Source organism: Pipistrellus hanaki (assembly GCF_964339955.1).
Source record: "Pipistrellus hanaki genome assembly, chromosome: 18".
Taxonomy (NCBI): domain Eukaryota; kingdom Metazoa; phylum Chordata; class Mammalia; order Chiroptera; family Vespertilionidae; genus Pipistrellus; species Pipistrellus hanaki.
In genome coordinates this window covers 22,556,042-22,579,250 of record NC_140520.1, presented here as the reverse complement: position 1 = coordinate 22,579,250, position 23,209 = coordinate 22,556,042, and the positions used below count along the sequence as shown (strand labels likewise).

The 23,209-nt window shown below is 39.7% G+C and overlaps 1 protein-coding gene across 1 annotated transcript in view; it reads right to left on the bottom strand.

Moving 5' to 3' along the window:
• The window catches only part of RGL1 (ral guanine nucleotide dissociation stimulator like 1), a 216,103-nt gene that overhangs the window by 133,297 nt on the left and 59,597 nt on the right, over positions 1-23,209 (bottom strand). The window contains exon 2 of the mRNA XM_084866584.1: positions 15,539-15,702. Within this exon, the coding sequence (XP_084722710.1) occupies positions 15,539-15,670 (132 nt within the window). The 5' untranslated portion in view covers positions 15,671-15,702. The remainder of the gene's footprint in view (positions 1-15,538; positions 15,703-23,209) is intronic.

Sequence of the window (23,209 nt, the reverse complement as noted above, 5' to 3'; positions counted from 1 at the left end):
GCAGGGGTTAAATTAACTTTCAAGGTGTGGAGCAAGAATTAGTCTATTGATTAGCTTCAGAACTGAATGGATCTTTTAGGGCAGAGGGGGTGGAAGGAAATGATTCGAGTATCATTCATTAGTGTTATCAGATGTCCAGAAGCTAAAACATGGGGAGCACTTTAAAAATAAAAACAGAAATCAACTACATAAGCCTGAGAAACCATTATTTCTCTTTCTACTAAAAGTAGATTTTTATAATCTTGAGAGTGTACATAGGTATAATCTTTTTAGAGCACAATTTGGCAATATCTATCAATACTGTATTAAAAACACGCATTCACTTTGAACAAGTAATGCCACTATTAGGAATTTATCCTATGAATATACATGAAACATTCAACAAAACATATGTAAAAGAATGGCCAACAAAGCATTATTAGTCATGGTTTTAAAAATACCTCAAAATGTCCATCAGTGCAGGGACAGGCAAATAAAAATGACACACCCATATAATGGATTACTACGGACTGGTTAAAAGAATGAGAAGGATTTGTGTGTGCCCATATGGAAAGATTTTGAAAACACATCATTTAGGGGGAAAGGCCGGGTATAGAACAGTGTGTAGAGTATAATTCCTTATATGTTAAAATACACACATATTTGTGGGCATGGGCACTAATGACATTCAGGCATATGCATGAAAAAAACTCGAGAAATGGTTAGTAGTGGTTGACTTTGAGCCAAGGACTTGAAGCGGGAGAAGAAACAGCTTAACAGGGTGGCATTTAGGAGAAAGCTCAGGGACCAGTTTAAGTTTCTTATTTGCCTTCCCCATTGTTAAAAATAGTAATAAATATTCTGTTATCATTTTAAAGGTTATCTAAATTAGTATCTTCAACCTCAATTGGGTATGTGGTCAGAGAAAGAACAACGACAACAAGAAAAGATATTCACAGGGAGATCAGCAATACCCTCAGCAGCTAAGCTAAAGAGGAAGTATTCCAGTCCATAGGGGAAGATGCAGGCCTCTGAAAAATTTTTTCATGAGGGTGGAGGGGGAAGTGGAAAGAAGAAGAGTAATACTTGCCTCCTCTGGGTTTTAAATCCAATTTAATTTTTTTCTACTTATTTTACTTTGGAAAAGGGTCTTTGATAAGAGGAACTAGACCTTGTGGGAGAATGTTAGGGACCAAAATGTTTTTCTAGCTATGCAGAGAGTCAGAATGAAATAATTTATTTCACTCTTATCCTTTCCTCACACACTGGCCAATCGAAAGGCCAAACTAGAGGTGTTCAGAGGGAATGTTGACAGAGCTGCTTAGCAATGGGCCTGGAAGAATGAGGAATATGAACCAGCCCCTGAGAACAGACCTTCAAGAGCTGCTGGTGACTCGGTTACTACCGAACAGCAGGACTCCTTTGTGTTCTTGAGCCTGGGAAAGAAAAGAAAGAAAAAACCCTTTTGCTTTTGCAAACAGTCTTGAATTGCAGTTTCATTATTCCATTTCAAGGTCCAGGTTGGTGTGGCATAGGCAACTGTTTACCCGCCCAGTGAAGAGATAAGGCAAGGCTGAGCCTGCAGAGAATCCACCAAGTCTCACCTGTCACACAGCTTCCGTTTATGATCCACATGGAGGCTTTCTATTGGTCAAGACCTACCTCAACGGGTTTCATATGGAGAAAAATGTATCTGGGTAAAATGCCATCTGGCATAGGCCTAGACACAAAGCCTATAGAATAAGCATGACTTTCACATTGTTTTCTACCTGATGGTGACCCCAGGGCAGGCACAGAACTTTCCCCTCTTCTCGCTCACCACCTGATCATTCCTCACGAGGGCAGAAGAGGATGGTTAAGAACATGATAAGCCTTGTTGGATAGTTTCTAAACGTTGGAGCTTCTTCAAGGAAGTGGGCACTCCTCCTCCGCAGTTACTTCAGCTAGCTACAGGGCGAATGAGGCCAAGGTCATGAGCTTATTTATCCTGAGGGCTATTAGCTGTGATTTGTTTCATGACCACATCCTGCAGCCCTCAACCCAAACAGCTGTTTCAAAAATGGATGCCCTTGATGACAAGAGGGACTGGTCCAAAGTAAAATAGATGTGTTAGTTCAAATTCAACGTACTCCAGGAAAAATGATACAAAGCACATCAAAAGTATTAAAATGACATCATCTGGTATTTGTTCCAAAGAGATCAGGAATAATGACATCAAGCAGACCTCAACAATCTGCACAACTGCTAGGCTGGTCATCAGACAAAAATAGCTACTTATTCACAGGCAGCCATTTCTTCTTAAGGAGAAGACCATCACACTAACTCTGAATCCATTTTTTCAATAAAATAAAAGTCTTCAAAGAAAATTATTTCATTTAGTACATAAAGAATGTCCTACTTGTTTACAGGTGTTCCCCCAGGGAGGAAACTGAAGTCAAGATGAGTTCTATCAAAGTCTGTGCCCTTTATAAGCTCATTGCTATGCATTTTATGGAAAAACTAAACTAAATGCATTTTAGTCATGACTTGATCTGTGTATTTCTCATGCTAATCAGATACTGATGTTTTTCTCTTATAAACTGTTAGTTCTTTAAATTGCCCCGCACAGTTCTTCCCTCCAAACATGTTCTTCACCCACACACCATGCATAAAATACCTCCTTTATTTTCTGCAGAACCCAGCACTGATGCTTTTCCATCAGTAATACAAAGAAACAAATTTACAAACTGTCTTTCCTGACACTTCAATCTATTGTCTTGCTTTTGAAGTTTCAAATATAATCCACAAACATAATCTCTGAAATACCACATGCATCAGTATCTGACACACATATAAAAACCTAAAATTGCCCAGCCTGCACGGCCTATAAACCAGGAATTTCTGGTTCAATTCCCAGTCAGGGTATATGCCTGGGTTATAAGCTGGATCCCCAGTGTGGTGCGTTCAGAAGGCAGCTGAATAATGATTCTATCTCATCGCTGATGTTTCTTTCTCTCCCCTCTCCCTTCCTCTCTGAAATCAACAAAAATATATATCTTTTTTAAAAGACCTGGAATTAACCTTGAGGACTGTCTCACACACACTCACCTTAACCTAAAATTAGCCTTGGGGGTCATCTTACATACCCTGAAATCTGAGCACCTGTGCAACTGTAAGCTCTCTAATCTCAAAATAATGAAAACTTGCAACACTTCAAATAAGAATCACCATTTTTAATCCCCGATCCCAGGAAATGGGCAGCTACACTGCTCCCTTACTGGCATGAGTCTGTCCTCTGGGAGAGGAGAGAGCCTCGCCTCCTCGGTTCCTTCCTACAGGTGTCCCCTGAAAGACTGAGTCTACCGGAGGCTCCCAAGTCCAATAGTCTCAGGTGTACAACTCTGCCGGGGGCTGACACAGGACCTTCTCTTTCAGGAACTGATCCACCTATCACTGTTCATTGCCTTCCACGAGCACTGAAGCCAGGCCTCAGGGGAGGATACAACTAATTTTCTAAATATTGAGCCTATTTTGGAAATGATCTGAGAAAGTGTGTCACCCTAATCAGAGAGACATATGTCAGCCATGTATGTCTTTATCCAAAACCTGAGGCATGTTGATTGGACCATGGATAACACATTGAATCAGGCTTAGGATAGAGATCCTGGGATATGGAATCCATACCCTCTTTCTACCCTAGTATTCTATTCTTCCCAACTTCTTTCAAGAACCTCTCCCAGTTCTTCATGGGTTATCAAGCTACCCACAGTTCCTCTGTTTGCCTCATATATGGGGTAGTATGTAAAATAAGGGGCCCCAAAATCCCTCCAAATCATGGAGGATTATATATGACTATCATTTTACTTAATATATTCCCACCCCCTTTCTACAAGGTTATGAAGTCACGAGAAAGAAAGAAAATCCTGCTCCTTTAATGCCTTTTCTGTTTATTTTTTATATCCCCCTTTCTCCTTGCCTAGCTTTTCCCTTCTTCTCTACCTTATAGTACAGAGCCCCTTTTCTTTACTTCTTCTGTATAATTCTAAACACAGCCTCTGCCAATAACCCTGAGCTCTTGCTGCATCATGCTGATTTGCACCAGCTGTGCTTGTGGTGGTTAACCCATACTTATAACAGGGTCTCCTTAGATCTTCCTCTGAAAACAAGATTCCACATATACATCTAAAAGTCATAAGCAGTGGGAAGGAAACTGAGCCAAGAGTAAATAGACCCTGCTTTGAACTACTGATCACATTAAATAAGAGAAAAAAATACAACTGGAGAAAAGAAAACTGCTACCCAGAGTTGTAGCTTAGAGATTTTCTTGGATATGTACAACAAACTGTAAAATGATCTGTTCAGTTAAACATCCCACTTCCAAATTTAATGTTAAATTTCTCAATATTAATGCGAGGAAGAGGCAGGGCAGGGCAAGGCAGGGAGTGAAGGATGGGAAGACTGCCATCAAGAAGGATTCAAGTGACAATACAAAGTATACTCCCAAATTAAAAGAGTGAAGCCAGGAACCTCATCATATAACTTGAGTTTGCAAAGCTTAGTCTTTGACAATCTTATACAATTGTTAAAAAAATAAATAAATAAAAGTGCATGAAGCAGCTGTTGGGAGTTCGAGTCAAATGATGTTATCCTGCAATTTGGGGCAAATCAGAATCTTGGATTGTGAGTTTTCCTATCATCTCCCTCCCTAAGGGGTCACTGGCAAAGTTACCAGATAGTTTGTGTATACTGAACGGTCTGGCCCATTTATTTTCCATTATGAAACAATGTGTAATGGTCGTATGGTTGAACACGACCTGGTAATGTGAATGACTGTCATTAGGATGTAATTAATCTTCATCTCTGCCCCGTGGAACTACGTTCCAGAATCTCCAAACCAAACTGCATTTGTCCTAGCTGTATGGGACAAATGCTGTTGGTTTTGTTGAAATAAACGTCACCCAGATTGTAGAATTATTTACCAGTTTCAAAGACTCTGGCAATCTCAAAACCAGGGACACAAACATGATCCATCTGATATAAGAGGACATCAGCAGTCTAAGAAAAATATGGTGAAGCTAACCTTGTATTACAAAGCTCATCTACTGACAAGCTAGGTTCCAAAAGGCTGTCTTCAAGTCTGCTCCTCTGTAAGTCCAGGAGGACATTAAACAAGCCACTGCTAACAGTCTCCTATTGAGGGCAGGCAGAAAGGGGAGACAGCTTCCACCCATCTGTGAAAGGTCTTAGGTTGAAAGTGTACAGGAGACAGAACTTCTATATTCACTTTATGCACTTGAAGGAGTTAAGAGTACGTTTCTGTCCACTAAAAACAGCAGCAACATGACTTCAAGGCTCCCAGAACACTTTATTCTGTCAAACTTCAAGCACTGAGTTCCTGAGCAGCAACAATATTACTACAAAAATGGAGCCCCCACCAACAGGAGTTTGGTGGATAAACTATTTACCAGGAGGTAAAGGCTTACACGGCCCTTCCTGATCTGACCCCCACCATCCTTTCAAGCCTATCTCCCCCTATACCTTCTACTTGGAACCCTGTCTTCCATCCATATTGAACTTCATTCCCCATTTCCTCTAGCCTCTACACCTCTACACATACATGCCTTTCCCTCTGCATGTGCAAAGGACTTCCTTCCCCACCCTCATCGTCACTTACTCCTGCAATTCATTAATTACTCTTAGCTTTTCCTAACACCTCCCAGATTCAGTTAAAATGTGCCTCCTACATGCTCCCTTATAACCTGTATTTCCTTTTAATTGCCTTGATCACATGTATGATGCCTTTTTTAAAAGAATCTATATTTCCCACTGAACCATGAGTCAGGGGTTATATCAACCCTATTCACAGCAGTTATTCAACAAATACTTACTGGATAAATGCCCCAATTCACTATTTTACATTTACTAAAGTAGGCATTAATGTATTTGAGATGCTTTCTTTATTTAATGATATCTGTCACTTTGGTAGCCCTTTTGTCTTGACATGTTTAATTATAAAATTGTAAAAGTACAGAGAAACACAGAAATATATAATCATGTTCACGTTACTACCATTCTGGAATGACTAAATGTTAACAGCTGTACATTGTGCATATTACTTTCAGTTTATTTAAGACTATTTTCAAAGGGCCAAACTCAAATGGTTTTGTGATCAATCCTGAGTTACCTAGAGAGAGAAAAATGGAAACAACATTAATGAGCACTTGCTATGTGCCAATCATTGTCCGAAAGGGTTCATATACATTGCATATTGCCTTCCAAAGAATATTATTATCCACATCTTATAGATGAAGAAACTGAGATTTAGAAGATTAACTACCACCCAAGATAAAAATACATCTGGTAAATGTCACTAATATGCATAAATAAAATCCTACTTAAATCCAAAAAAAACCCGTAGGGCTTTCCCCTTTATTATCTAGATCCTCAAATTCTACACGTATCTGGAACTTGCACTTTTTGAACCATATATGTAATTCCTCCATTCATTTTATTTTATTATTATTTTTTAATCCTCAACTGAGGGTATTTTTTCCATTGATTTTTAGAGAGAGTGTGGACAGGAGAAAGAGAGAAACACCGATGTGAGAGACACATCAGTTGGTTGCCTCCCCCATGCCCCGACCAGGGCTGGGAGTTTGCAACCAAGAAAGGTACCTTGACTGGAAAGGAACCTGGGACCCTTCAGTCTGCAGGCCTACACTCTATCCACTGAGCAAAACTGGATAGAACTCCTTCATTCATTTTAAAAATGTACCTAAGTGCCTACTATGAGCCATGTGCTATCTCATGAATGTACAGAAAAATAAGGTAACCAGGGCCCTGCATTTATTTACAAGCATTCTTATTAATTTAGATGCAGAATAAGAACTAAAGTTGTTATATAATGCACATTCTCCACTGCAAAAGAAACATGCAACCAACCAGGCAATGAGAAAATAGCATCAATAGGCCGAATAGACCCATCACACACACACTATCTCTGTTCAAGGATGACAAACAACAAGCTACACTCATGCCAGATGGCCCCTGAAGTTTCTCCTGGTCCTACCACAACTAGAAGCTTGTGACTGTGGTGGGAGAAGATTTTACAAGTTGACTAGATACTTAAGAGTCATACTTAAAAACTGGCTGTCATTTATGATTTCTACAGGGCCCTATATTTTTGTTTTCACAATTAAAAAAAAAAAAAAGAAACCTAAGAATGAATAATGTATCTTCTTGGCTCTCAATTTAAAATCTAATGGGCTCCCTGGTTGGCACCTGTGTGGCTCTTCAGAGCGGGTCTGGCGCAGGTCAGCCTCTGCACCTCTTCCTCGTGGTCCTGGCCTCCCTTCAGAAGATGGATGACACCTTGGTCCCTGTCCGAAAGAGATGGTGTGTCCTTGTATGTGTACGTTGTATGGAGGGCCTTGCTACATTTCTCTCGGTAAGTCTTGAATGTTTGGGAATCACTCACTCTGTTTGTGACAGTACTGTCAGCAGTTTGGGCTTCTCTTAGTAAAGGATAATACTTCTAAACATCCATTTGAAATCTTGGCTTGATCTTGCTTTCCCCGATCTACCACCCTCAATTTTCCTTACAAATAACTTCTCCTCCCACCTAGACATAGCATGATTCTTCCATCACAATGTTTCAAGTCTCTGCTATTTTTCTCTTCCTTGATCAACATTTTTATTGTGGAAACAATTTACATTTGTCCTGGCATTGCATCCATCCTACTTAAAAAGAGTGTTCTGAGGCAAACCTAAGTTAGTTTGACCCTGAGGGTAAACATGAGTGGATGGATGGGTTATTGTTTACTGAGGACTCTTTTCATCAGGCTATTTGCTTTTATTGTCACTGTATTTTTACTGTACACATATGTTGTTGATGTCTCAGAAATCCAGTAAAATTGTAATGGTTCCTACTATTGGCATGTACAATTTACAGAATAAAACATATGCCTTTTTATTACATCAGAGAAAACACCACTGATCCCAGAAATTCTGTTACTTAAGTGTTCTTCTCAAGATAAGCACCAATATGAGCGATGTTCCTTATCTGCCCATTCCTTTGTTCATTCATTCAATAAACAGCTCAACAATGTAATTATGTAACTTTGGAGTGATGTAACTTTGAATAAGACAGACAAAGTTCCTTATGCAGAAGCTCACAGTATACTGGAAAAAATATATATAAAATAAGTGACTGCCAAATAACGTGATAAATATACATAAAGAAAACCCAAGTTCAGAAAAAAAGGACAGCCTTAGCTGGTTTGGCTCAGTAGTTAGAGCATCGTCCCACCGACTGAAGAGTCCCAGGTTCAATTCCAGTCAAGGGCACATACCTTGGTTGCAGGCTTGATCCCCAGCCCTGATCGGAGCCTGTGTGGGAGGCAACCAATTGCTATGTCTCTCTCACATCGATGTTTCTCTGTGTGTCTCTCCCCCTCCCACTTTCTCTAAAAATCAATGGAAAAATATCCTCAGTGGAGATTAACAAAAAAGAAAGAAAGAAAAATGACAGGGGCACAAATTGTTTACGGAGATCAGGGGAAATTCCCAGAGTCTGAAGGATGACTGGGAGTTTGCTAGGAAAAGGGGAAGGAAGGTCATTCTAAACAGAGAGAAAAACAAAAGCACTTGGGGCTACTGTTATCAAATGCAATTTTTTTTAAAGAATGCTAATCACTTCCTAACAATGACATACCAAAACCTCTAACTTTCTAAAATTTTCTTTATCTATAAAATTTCCTGAGATTCACAGACCAGGGTCACTCATCAAGTAAAGCAGGTGAATTTTTCAGAAGCGGAGTCATGGTGAAAGAGTTTATAGTGAAAGGAGGGCCCTCTGCCATGAGAGGAAGTGCAACCTCTCCCAATACCCTATACATTTGGAATCCAAGGAACAAATTAACTAATGTCATCCCGTCCTTGTATTTGTCCTCAAAGGAGAGTTAAGTCCAAAGGACAGAAGACGCTTCCCTTCCATTTCCTTTCCTGGGAATGATCCATTTGTAAGCTCTTCTCTCTCCCGCCATGAATTCTGACTCCTCAACCTTGCCCTGACATGATGGAGTTTTCAAGAGAATAAAGATAGAACCTGAGCCCTAGCTGGTTTGGTTTAGTGGATAAAACATTGGCCGAAGGGTCCCAGGTTCGATTCTGGTCAAGGGCACATGCCTGGGTTGCAGGCTTGATCCTCAGTAGGGGGCATGCAAGAGGTAGTTGATCAATGATTCTCTCTCATCATTGATGTTTCTATCTCTCTCCCCCCTCCCATCCCATCCCATCCTCTCTGAAATAAGGCTGATACATAAAGAACTTTCTCCTATCAAAAATCATAGACTTTGCAAACATATATATAGATATATAGATATAGATATATAGATAGATAGATAGATAGATAGATAGATATATAGAGAGAGAGAGAGAGAAAGAGAGAGAGAGAGAGAGAGAGAGAGAGAGAGAGAGAGAGAGAGAGAGCCTGAGTGAACTCTCTTTGTGGTGAACACATTTTGGAAAACACTGGGCTGAAAGAACTGCTTTGCAAAGTCTTCCTTGGAGACCTGAAACCCTGTGAATGCAATCTCCATAAAACTAATCTGTTTTTGTTCTTCCTTCCTTCCTTTCTTGCTTGCTTGCTTCCTTCCTTCCTTTTTCTAAATTTGCCTGGAGTTTCCTTTACTCTCTGTACCAAAATGCAAAGTAAAGGCAGGGTTTGTTCTAGAACTCAAACCGAACAGCTATATTGTTTGCAAAGTCTATGATTTTTGATAGGAGAAAGTTCTTTATGTATCAGTCCTGTCTTATTCAAATGGTCATCTGAGCCACCTGAATCAACAGCCAAGATAATTCTTCTCTCTCTCTCTCTCTCTCTCTCTCTCTCTCTCTCTCTCTCTCTCTCTCTCTCCCCCCCTCCCTCCCTCCCTCTCCCTACCTCCCTAAAATCAATAAAAATATATTAAAAACAAAAACAAAAAAAACAGAGAAAAGATTTGTGAGTAAGGGGCCTTCTAGAATGTGGAGAAAATCTTGAATTCAGATAGCAGTGGTCAACATCAACTACTATATAATTGGTAGGCTAATACTCTACCCATCTGACTCAATAATAAAAGTCTACATCTATTGCTCATACAAGTACCGTTCCTATAATAAGTCTTATGAGCCAGGTAAGCAGAGGTGTTATGGAACTACACTGGAGGGTCACCAACCCTGATCTTCCTTAAAGACATTCTTGAGCGCCTCTAACACCAACACTAAAATGCAACTATAATGAAAGGTTTGATAGCTGGAGTATTCCCCTTAGGTTTGGACTATGAAATGTAGTGAAAATGTCATGCCATAGCTCAATGGTCTTACACTGGGCAACCTGCACCTCTGGCACCAAGAGTCAATGAAAAAAAGTAGAAGATACAAAGTGGGTAAACTGGAGCTAGAGAGACTTGAGACTTTCCAGTAACAGGGGTGGGCATCCCAAGGTGACAGCAGACTGTTCAGTGAGCAGTGTCTCAAGGACATGGGAATACTCTGATGTGATTCTGGAAACCTTTAATGCCAGGGAAGCAATAGAAGTTCAGAGGATGAGTGAAAATTTCCCAGTTTCAAGCAATCAGACTGTTCACAACTGAACCCCAATCAATAGCTTGGGGCACATGAAACTGAGTTCACTTATGCAAAGAGCCTAGCAGAGTTTTAGACTCCCTTTAAATAGAATGGCGTTCAGGACAAGGTGAAGACTCCATGAGATACTAGGATGCTATATGGGAGAATTGGGAAGGGAGGCCCAGTCACACTTTGAGAAATGGAAGAAAAGTATGATTCAGTGGGCACATTGGTTCAGTGTTTGTTCTCACCAGACATTCCAGAGCCAAGTTCTGTGAAAGCGAGGTTGATACCATTTAATGAGCTGAGGATGCTGCCCTTACAGGATGAGCTGAAGTCTCGGTGGGAAAGCCAAATATGGAGTCAGATTGATGTATACAATTTTGGTAGACAGCTTAATCAGGAGAAAAGAGTATAAAATGAAGACAGAAAAACTTGAATTTGAATCCTACTCTGCTACTTACTAGCTATGTATCTTTGAGCATGGGTCTTAACCTATAATCATCAAAATCTTTATGAAAAATGTACCTATGGCTGTGACAACTAAGTATATTGATGAATATGAAAGTGCCAAGTACAATTCTTCACAGAGTACGTGCTCAGTAAATGATATTTTTCCTCCCTTACAGACCCGACTGGATATTATTCAGTCTCAGTGTTCCATTTCTCATTGCTGATGATATGTCTACTGTCCTCACTCAGTAAAAATACTTCAAAGTGTTTCTTCTATATTAATAACTTCCTCAGCAGGACATTTCCATCCCTTTGCCTCATGTTATGTGTGGCAGAGAGAAAAAGAAATTCATTCAGAATCACAAAGAAGAACCCCAGTGTCACCAAACCACAGCCTTGAAGTTCAGCAAAGAGCTGACTCTTCAAAGATTAATACAATACACTCCCACTGCTTGTCCCAACTGTCATCCAGTGTGTGTTTTTTAATTCGCTCTCTTCCTGTGCCTCAGATGAATATGATTTAATCTCCAAAGCATGCATGATGAGCACATTACTATTTCCTCCTCCCAAAAATGGGATGTTACAATGTGAGGCCCCATTCCTGAGCTGGATAGAGAGGAAGAGGTCATGTGTCCAGTCTCCATACAGGCATTCATAGTTTCATTTTACACAGAGAACATCTCTGTTTCACAGCCATGGAGAGCATTGCTTATCTTGGCAACCTTCTCACAAATGGAAAACACTGGACACAGATAAGTCCAGCACACTGTGGATGACTCAATGCAAATTCAGTCAGCAATAATCATCACCACTTAGTGCTATCCACGGGTGGACCAAATGAATCACCTTTGTACCCAGAGATGGCAATAATTTGGTTGGTGTTATAATTTAGAGAAACCACATATTACCATAAAATTATGATTATGGGATTACATAATTACTATGAAAATGATTCATCAATCAATTATCATGTATTTATTTCAACTTGTGTCCAGAAGTATGTCAGAGCTTTAGGGTTCATAAGTGAAGTACAATTAAAACTAATGGATATGGTCCTGATTGGGTTGCTCAGTAGTCTGAGTTCCTGAATGACTATATGGAAAAAAGCTGCACTCTCATCTAAATTAGACTACTATGTGATTGAGAAATAAACATTTATTGTGTTAAGCACATACTTTTTTGTGTTTGTTCCAACATTAGTGCTACTCTAACTAATATAGGTTTTATTACTTTAAATGACGCAGGGAACAATAGACAAAGTCCAGGATTGACTCAATAGAGAGAATCTATAAGGAATACCCACTGCATAAACCTGGAACCCCAAAATGTTATTCCCTCGACATTAAGGCAAACTTGGAAGAAGGAAAGTAGCTTATCTTGAAATGTGGTACTGAATAGCAACAGGGAAGGGAGGGGAGAGTCATTTCCCCTTAGAATTAATTATGACAAGCATACCCATCCATAGGTTTCCAGCCTATATTCACAGTGAGTGGTCTGAAAAACCACAAGCTAAGAATGTACTTTAAAGTGAATTCCAGCTGGTAATGCTCCCAGAAGTAATTGCAAGTTCTCTCTGGAGAAAACTCCCTTCATGCCAAGAAAGGTGAACCCACAGTCAAAAATCATAAAACACACAAAGAAATAAAACACTATGTGCAAGAGCCAATACAAAGAACATATAGTAGAATAAGACTCATAGCTATTATAATTTCCAACCCAAATCAGAAAACCATTGTATCTAATATTGTAGAGAAATACTCCTCCATATGTCTCTCTTGTTCTTGCATGTCTTGCTCTGTGTACCAAAAAAAATCAAGGCCTGGCTGATCTTTACCGAGACCATTTTTCAGGCCTGTGTTTGCAACAGGTAACCTTAAACTTTAAGGTTTAAAGGATAAGATAATGTCTCTCACTAGGAGAAAGTATAGCCTTGTTTACTGTCTACTATAAACTGGCAAGTTCCCCAAGATCTGTGACCCTCCCATGTGCAGGTAGCTCTCTGTGTCACTCCTATAGGAATTAGATTATAGGGATCACAAAACAAACCTGTTGATACTCTGGCTACTGCTTCTTCAGTGATAATAAAGTTGTTGTTTTTTTTTGTCTCTGATTCAAGAGTCTCATGTCTTCTTTCGGCATATACCCAACTGTGGCAAGCTAACTTGCAACTAACATAAAATCTCAGACCCTTTGCAGTTCTTGACAGGCTTAAAAATTAAAAATATGAATAGAAAGCAGGAGAAAAAAAGTACTAGAAAATTTTGAAAGAAAACAGAACTTCTAGAAGTAAAAAATACAATTGAGATTTAAGTCTCATTGGTTGAGTTAAAGGGCATATTAGATATAACTGATGAGATAATAGTGAATTGGAAGATGCATCTAAATTTCATCAAAATGCAACACAGATAGGAAATAAAGATAATAATTTTGAAAGAGAATTTAAGGAATATGATCAAAATGTGAGAAAGGCTAACATAAATATTGTTGGAATTACAGAAGACAAATAAAGCAAAAGTAATTATTTGAAGATTACAGAGATGTTTCCAAACTTATGAAAAATGCCAACCAATATATTTGGAAGGCTTCATGAATTTCAAGAGGTTAAATAAAAGAAAATTCACACCTAAACACAGAATAAAAGTGCAAAACAGCAAAAATGTGGAGATATAAATAGAGATAAGTGGCATTATATCCAATTAAATAAAATTAGACTTCAGCTAATTTACCACAGAAACAGTGGAAGGTAGAGAAAAATGTAATATTTTCAATGTACTGAAGGGAAGTGATCTAGAATTCTATATATATGTATACTATTATTGTAAGAGGTTACTTGAAATAATGTCATTTTCAAACAAACAAACAACGACTTCTGCTATAGTTAGAACCTTAGAAAAGTAAATTCTACAGGAAAAAGAAAAATGATCTGAGATGAAAATGAAATGACAAAAATAAATGAGCAAAAAAATTAGATTCTATTTTATAACAACTAGATTAGAAAAGTTAAAAAATCTGACAATTTCAAAAGTTGACAAGGATGTGGAATAGGGAAAACTTTGTGCACTGTTAGTAGGAGTGTAAATTGGTACCACTTTGGAAAACAATATGGCAATAACTTATAAAATAGAACTTGTACATACTCAACTCAAAAATTATCTAATAAATATTAAACTAGAAAAATTCTAACACATGGAACACTCTTACACTGGGGCACAAGACATGTATAAATATGTTCATAGTGGTATTCTTTATAATGACCAAAAAACTGAAAATAATTGACGTGTCCATCAACATAACAATGAATAAATAAATCATGGTATTGCCACATAATGGTATATTTCTCAACAGTGAGAATTAATAAATTACTAATATATATATATATATATATATATATATATATATATATATATATGCCACTCAGTTGCTAGATGCCAGGCTGACGACTGTCAAGTACAACTGCAGCTCCCCCTACGTGCCGCCTTAGGGGCAGGTGGTAGGCACAGCGGGCCAGGATGAGCGGGAGTGGCACAGCACCCAGCCCAGGCTCGGGCTCCTCCCTGGCTGTCTGCCGCTTCACACACCACTTCATGCTGTGCGGGACTGACAATGTGGACAGCGGGCTGGAGCCCGAGGACCTGGCAGATAAGGCCAGGCTGTGGCAACACAAGGGTCCACTGATCCCTGCAGGCCAGGTCAAGAGATCCCACCAGTGCATGATCCATGCACCAGGCCTCTAGTACATATTAATGTCGCTGAATCTTAAAACCTTAGAAACATGTTAAGTAAAAAAAAAAAAAAGTGAGATTTGAACTCTAAATACAAGTACTGTGAGGACTTGGTATAATGATTTCTCATGGCAGCATCCTTCTCTCTTTACAGAAGAGAAAAACATGTGACTAAGCTTGGCAGTAAGCCTCTCTCCCCCATGGCTTTGTATCTTGAGCAGAGAAATGTGAGAATGAGGAGAGGATGGGAAGCCCTTTGGAATTTATACCAGGAGCAGTGCCCTGAGCAGTTCCTACTGACTTGGTTCCTGAGACCTATTTCTAAGTCTACTTTTCCAAACAACTCATCAATTCTGTGAGCCTCCCACCATCCTCCAATGATTTCCCTTCTCTTGTAAATTAGTCAGAGTTCATGTCTGTTGCTTGCAACCAAAGAGCCCTGATTGCGTAGCTGTCAAACAACAAATTTATATACTTCTGCTTGTTATGACTGATCCTTCATTATCAACTTTCTCCCCATGATTTTATTTCCCAATTAGATTTGGTAGGATTGCACAAGAAGAATGTGCATGTATACATTTTAAGCCTAAGTTCTATCTCTGTTGGCTGAGTCCCTATGAAGGCATTAATGTCCCAGGGACATAACCCTGACTCACCATTCTCCAGTCACCAAGTGCCTGTGGCCTCACATAATAATTTCCCAAGCTGGCCTGTGGTGCTGGCTACACTCAGAATTGTGGTCTCAAGGGGAAGAACATCCATCATTGCACCACCTGTGTTATTGAGGGCTGTCTTACCTCCTCTGACTTTAAAACCTCCCATATTCGAGCATGATCTTCCTCCAGCCAGTGCCCTGCGCCTTCTGCCTTGGTGGGAAGTTTGAATTTAGACACCACTTGAGTAGGCTCTCCCACAGGCTTCCCCTCCATCTTGAAAGAGCCAGGCGGGAGGCATTACGGACCTGTGTGGAAGAACAAAGTGTGATAGAGGTTAAAACATTAAGTAACGTAAAAAGAGATAGAGAAGCAAATTATCATGCTTGATTTGTGAACAATGAGACCGCTGATGACACTATCACAAAAGCATCAACTTTTAAGGCCACTTTTTATATTTTAAATATTTGTGCTTGGTATTTTAACACAGGCTTCTGGAGGGAGATACGCATCTTGCAATGATTAAAGTGATATACTAGTAAACGTTAAAGCCAAGTAAAAAGCATCCTCAGCTTGTCCCTTGGCCCTGGCCCCTCCAGAGGAGAGATGGAAATGGGGGGCTGTAAGATGAGCCCTAGTGATGCTCCCATACTGCATGCCATGCAGTGCGTGTGCAAGAAGCTGGCTGTGGTATCAAACGATTGCACACTTGTTTATACGAGGCTCCAGGCTAGACATATGCAAATAATTCGGTAGTTTGAATCTTAACCTTAAGAAGCTTAGTGTCGAGGGGCAGAGAGGGTTGTATACAAGTAATCACCGTATAGAGTGTACAGGATAGTGTGACAATAACCACATTTCCTAACGGAAAATGGAAGCACAGAGGAAGGTTCTCTTCTATGTTTGTTGGCTGTGTTACTTTCTTGAGCTCCAGTTTCATTAGCAGTTACTATAAAAAGAGTATTTTAAAATTGATAGCTATTCTATAAAGTCTACTCCTTGATATCTTTCTCTCTCCCATTGGCTATTCAGAATCACATCATGCCTGCTCAGCACCGTTCTGTCTAAAGGAATCTTCTGCCCTCCATTCAAGTCCCCCTGAACCTGCCCTTCTCAGGGTAACTTTTCTGAAAAGAAAAATCTAGTGATGATGTTCCACCTACCTGAAACTTTTCCCAGAGAATGAAATCCACACACCTTACTGTGCCATCCAAAGCCCTTTGTGTCTGCCTTCCTCCACCTGCCTTCTCCCACCACGCCCTCCTGCCTTCTCAGCCACTCTGGTTCAGCCACTTGAAAGTACTTATGGACCTCAAATATATCCAGTACCTTTTGTCTCTGTTGGTGACGCTTCCTCTCCACCCACCCCCAAGAGAATGAAGACTCTCCTTTGTTAATCTCTGTGTATACTCTGGACAGATTTCCATCATGTTACCTACAAGACTTCATTACATTTATTATATTTGCTTTCAATTCTATTTCTACCTTCTGGCCTTTTAAGCATCTTGGTGTCATATAATAGGATGAGTACTAAACAAATGTTGGATGAATTGGTTAATTCAGTCAATCATGAGAATCCAGATCTAATATATTCAGGTAACAGATGGATAAGTCAAGTTACCTCTTTAACTTTGTCATTGGCTGGAAGCCCTTCATAAGAAAGGGCCAAGTCTAACATTCATCGTACACTCCTGAGCAGCTAGCACTGCGAGCTGCAGTTGCTCATTAGTTAACAACAGACTAGGTTTCACGGACACGTCCTCAAGGAATGAAGCATGTCTGCAAAAAGCAGGTCCTCACATACCCAACTGCCTAAATAAAAGCAAATGGAAATCAACACTGATAAGTGGGCAGGGTAAGTCGGAGGATTTGAGAAAGGACCTTTAGCTGTGGACCTACTTTGCTGCTTCCCTTTTCATCCATATAAGCCACGGGGAGCAAGCCGTCCGCCTGCAGAAAGCAGTGATGAGGAAGCTGCTAACCCAAATGGCTTACAGTTACTGAACAAGCTGGAGCCCTTCAGACACTCCCACTAGGAACCAGGAAACAAGACCTTTATAATTAATGAACAAAGCTGTTCTGAGTGGACATACTAATAAATGATGCTGACACATACATGCAAGGAAATAAACAAAGCAGAGTCATGCGGAGATTTCAGTCCAAAAAGGAAACTCAAATAAACAGGCAAAAAATGGAAACAGGCCAGATTAGTAGGAAAGGAAATTCCATTGTTGTTATTGGAGATAACACTGTAAACAACAAATAATAAATCAAAACAAAATGAGAAAACTACATGAAATGGTTTTGGCTGTGTCCTTTGTATATCATGGAAACGTAACAGGATAAAATATACAAACTATAAGATCTCAGGGTGAACAATGGGACATCTTTAAGCCTAATGTGTTCCAGCGATCCCACACCCTCTCTGGTGTCTGCCCACAGCTGCTTTCTCATCTCCGCGGCGTGGGTGAAAGTTGGCAACTTTTCAGTATTGGGCTGAACTCTACTGTGTACTGACTTCCCCCAGATCGCTCCTTGCCCTGCTTGGGAAGAAGATGCAATTCGGAGTTTTAAACCATCCCAAAGCTAAGGATGGATGCAGAGAAGCAACCAGCTAGCTCTATGAGGCTCTTCAAGCATTTTGAGATCTTGCACCCTGAGACTTGAGGCCTTTGCACCCAGCCTCACTCCATACATCTCTTCACTCGCGCGCACACACAAAGACTATACATGCAATATCTATTGAGCTCCCACTGCATACCAGCCACCATGCCGGGTATCTTCTGCATGATCTCTAATCCCTACAATGACACTGCAAGGTGGCTATCACCATTTTACAGCAATGAAAGGTCCGATTCAGAGAAGCAGCTTTAATGCATTGCTAGAAAGCTGTAAGGTTTCCAAGATAATGTTCTCTGTCCTAAATCAGTTCAGAAGACCTTCAACCCCAACCCCCATCCCCATCATGGTGTAATACAACCCCTCTCTCAGGCCCCTCCCCACAGACTAAGTGTCAGTGTCTTAGCTAATTGGCCCCACAGTCCCCCCTGCACAGATGGTCACATCTGATGAGTACATAGATAAGGATGGGATAGAAAGAGGAAGGGAAACACAGGAAAAATATATTATCCCTTTTTCTTTTTGCTCTCATCTCAGTTTCTGGCCAGGGCAGGCTTGATGAGTGTTCCCTGTGCAGTCACACAGGCCTTGAGCTCAGAAGGGCCCCATACGACTCAGGGGTCTTCAAACTACGGCCCGCGGGCCACATGCGGCCCGCAGAGGAGTCTGATCCTGCCCGCCAGGTTTTTTGGGCAGTGAGCGCAGCCGAGGTGTTACAGTAGGAATTAGTAGTTCATATAGTCCGGCCCTCCAGCTCTCTGAGGGACCGTGATCTGGCCCCCACTTTAAAAAGTTTGAGGACCCCTGCTACGTGGTTGAATGTTCTATTGTCACTGTCTTGAAATTTTGAATTTCCAAACAAATGGCCCTGCATTTTCATTTTTCACTGGCCCCCACATATCATATAGCCCATCCTGCCACCTACCTATCTTTTCTCTCTTCAAACTGTAAGTTCCACTCCATACCTTCTTTAAAGATGCATTATATATTTTCTATCTGTTTCCCTGGAAGTCTATGTACTGGAGTCTATAAAGCAGGAGGAATATGTAGACCTTCTCTACTTCTGAGATGCTGCACGTCTTAGAGTTGACCTACTGCCTTTTTTCTTAAAACACACAGTCAAGGCTTACAGGTCAACTTCCATACAAGCACCACTAAACCAAGCTCATGCAACAGGCAAGGTGAATGCACTGTAAAACGAAAAGGCAGAATCTTCAATTCTGTTCAATAATTTGTCTAAAAAGACCATAAGCCTTATGAGCTCTTCTGGAAATCAGTTTTGAAGACTGTCAACTAAAACACCTGAAGCCCACAGCAGTCCCTCAGTTTAAACCGCTGAATGGTGAGATCACACTTAGGCTGGAGGTGGAGTGCAGAAAGGAAGCTGTATGTATATAAAGGCACATATTTGACCAACTAACACAGAAGCAAAATTCTGCTCAAAAATGTAAAATACAATCGCTTGAGGACTGTGTTTGTGTAAGTGTAAAAGGTGTGTGATTAGCCACTGTTTCTACTGCATGAGAAGCAACACAAGGACCAGGAAGGTGCTTGTGCTCGACCCTGAGAAACACTCTGCAGATGAGAAAAGCCGTGGAAGGGTTGTTGAGGTCACTGTGCCATCAAACTCCAGAACCCTAACATGTCCACTAAAGCTGAAAGGTTTTTTATTAATATCTCTAAAGTTAGGTTATATCCAAACACCATTCTAATCAATATTTATAAACTATAGCTATCTCACCAGGAATTGATAACAGAAATTAGTGAAACTAATAATTTGATTATGATTATATAAATAATCAAAGATATAAATAATCAAAAATATAGTATTATCAATGGGAAAGTATTTCCTTAAATAAATTTTTATCTTTAAAATTTGAGCTTGTAAGGTCTTTTTTTATTTTAAAATATTTACTACACTATGCTTATGATATAACATGTATAATATAATAGCATTTCTCCCATTTCTTCAAAAATAATCATTGACTAATGGCCATCTTATTTTCTATGGTCGTAACAGAGGGCTCATGACAGCTTTATATCCTAAATGATCAACAAGTACCAAAAGTAAATGACCAGTTCTTAAGGAGCTAATCTTAAAATCATAGGTATTAAGTGAAAAGCAAAGAACACAAAATTTTAACATTACCAGTGTCTGTTTTTGCCATTTAATAAAAATTATCCATAACTCCCATGAACATTTTTAAACCATAACTTTAAATATAAGTGCTAGAGCCCTGGATGGTGTGGCTCAGTTGGATGGAGCATTGTCCCTTATACCAAACGGTTGTGGGTTTGATTCCCAGTCAGAGCACATACCTAGATTGTGAGTTCGATCCCTGGTTAGGGCACATAGGAAGGCAACCAATCAATGTTTCTTTCTCTCTCTCTCTCTCTCCCTCTCTCTCTCTCTCTCTCTCTCTCTCTCTCTCTCTCTCTCTCTCTCTCTCCCTTCTCCTCTTACTAAAATTATGAAGCATGTCCTGGGGTGAGTATTTAAAATAATAATAAGTGCAAGGGTAAAATTTCACTAAAATCTGTGTTTATTGTATTAAACTCCATGCTGGATTTTGTTTGATAAATCAACATGTACTTTATTGAATTTGACTTTCCTTCTGATGATAATAAATAATGTATGAGACATCCCTCTAAATCATTATATTTTCCTCCTCCTTCTCTTCTTTACTTACTTTTGGAGAAAAAAAGTGTTAATATTCAGAATCTTGCTGAAATGGTTTGGTGTTTATCATTATCTGTTAGAACCATGCTTTTCTCCTGCCCCTGCAGATTCCACCATGTGAATTAATAATACAGTATTTCTGCTTTACACACACAAACTCTTTCTTCTACCTGAATAATTCTTTTTATTTTTTAACTCAACTCAGATTTATTCTAATCTTAAAAATGCCTGGCATTTGCCCCGTTCCAGTATCTTCCAGTGATTACTGGTATTTCTGTCCATTCTTTCCTCCTGTCTTCTCTCATTCTCATTCTTCCTCCTAATGACATGAGCTCCCATCCATATAAGATAGGTTTGTTTACAGTTATCTCCTAATACCTACAACTCTCCCACCTCCGAGTCTATTGATGTAATATTATATATCAACTGTAACTGAAAAATAAATTATTTTAAAAACTAATAATAAATAAACAACAGTCTTTGCATTTACTCAAAGATTCAGAATAGAATAATACAAAAAAGCTCTGAAATTCCAGTCAGAAGACTGGGTTCAAATCAGGAGACTACAGTAAATTCTCTATGTAACCGTTGAGCAAACCAGTTCACTTTTCTCAGCTTCAATTTCCTCATCTTCACTATGAACAGATAGACTGCAATACTGCCGAAATCCCTTACATTTATAAAATAAAGCATCCGCCTCCCCCCAAATATAGAAAACAAAAACTAATATGCATTGAATTATTTTTCCGGTCCAGCTGAGGGTTTTACACTACTGAATGAGGCTGTGATTTATCTCATATTGTGTATTTATTCCCACATTATGCATTATTCAAGTCAGACAAACGATACGATAATATAATAGCCCCTTGGCATTCATGGATATAACATCTGAGTTTTGACTACTTGAGAACAACACAAGATTCTCTGACATCTTGTCAACTGTAAGTTTGCTAAGGCTTTGTAAAGCTGGTGTTTGGTGCACTTGCTAATCCCTAGCATCCAGACCCTAGTTCAGTGGCCGACTGCTCTTGTCGTGATGGCCATTGTGGTGTTTACGGATTGGGGAATCCAAAAAGGTCTTAAGATCCAGCCTTCCCAATTGTGGGGGTGCATCATGGTGGTCTCCCCAGTCTCTTTCTCTTGAAAACAGGACAAAAGCAGCTCTCTGGGATCCAGGATTCCTGTGTGAAATAAAGACTGGGGCACAGACAGATGCCAGATGGAAAGGACTCCAGGAGGCTATGGCATAGAGCGATTCTTAGTGCTGGGCAGTGTTTGTCCAGGAAAAGGAGGCATATAAAATCCTCTCACTGCAACACTAGAAGTTGGCTGAGTTTAAAGTGACTGCATATGTCAACCTATTATGAGGTAAACAGATCCTCATTATCTCTTCCTCTTTGGACTCTCAGCAGCCTTCTAGTGTATTTGCTTTCCTCACCTTACTCTGGTCACCCCTGCTGGACTGCCAGCTTTTTGAGAGCAAGGCTAGACATAAATTTATTACTTCATTTAAATAAATAAATAAAAAAACTCAATCATCTTTAAATTTTTTTATTTTTTTCCACTAAACAATAAAACCTTTACCGAAATAAAAGATTAAGCACTTTCCACTATGAAGTATTTGGGACAAATGTCAATCATTGGGCAATCATTTTCAAAGGCATTTTAGTTATGTACTGTCTCACACAAGACTGAGCGAGGTTGCACAAGAGAGTCTGTGGAGTGACTTTCTCTGACTGCAACTGTCTCCTGTTAAATGTAGAAAATTAAAGAAATGCAAAACATTCCTGCTTCATTCAAGTTGATATTTTTTAAAGGCTGGTCCAACTGCACTTCAGACTTTATGTACTTTTCCCCCCTCACTGATAGTATTTGGCAGAAGTTTTTAAGAATTATTTTTTTAAAGCCTAAAAAAAAAAAAAAACAGACTGGTTTTGTACTACCCTTGTGAACCTCCTTGGAGAAATGCTGCTCTTTTGCTCAGCAATTCCTGCTCAGCACAGAGAGCCAACACAAGGAAAACAGCTGGGCTCCTTTCCTGGTCTCCATTCAGCCCAGGCAGTCTGGAAACAAATTTGCAAAACAGACATGGGGGAGGGAGAGGATATCTAAGCAGATCAGAAGCTGAGAACAGGAAGAATCCTTCAGGTTCTAAGAAAAAGAATTCTAAGGGACTATATTTCCTATGACCTGCATTTTTTTATTGGAGTGACATTGGTTAATAATGTCACTCCAATAAAAATAATAATAAGGTTTCAGTTATACAATTCTATAATACATCATTTGTATATTGTATTGTGTGAACACAAAATCAAATCTTCCATCACCATTTATCTTTTTCACCCTCCCACTTTACCCTCTTCTACCTTCCCCCACCACCTTTTTCCTCTGATAATCACCATATTGTTGTGTGTGTCTATGAATTTGGGGTTTGTATTGCTGGTTCTGATCAATTGACGCCATCAGCAGGTGTGAGCAGCAGCTGCTGGCCTCGATTGCTCCTGAGGGCTTCTCCA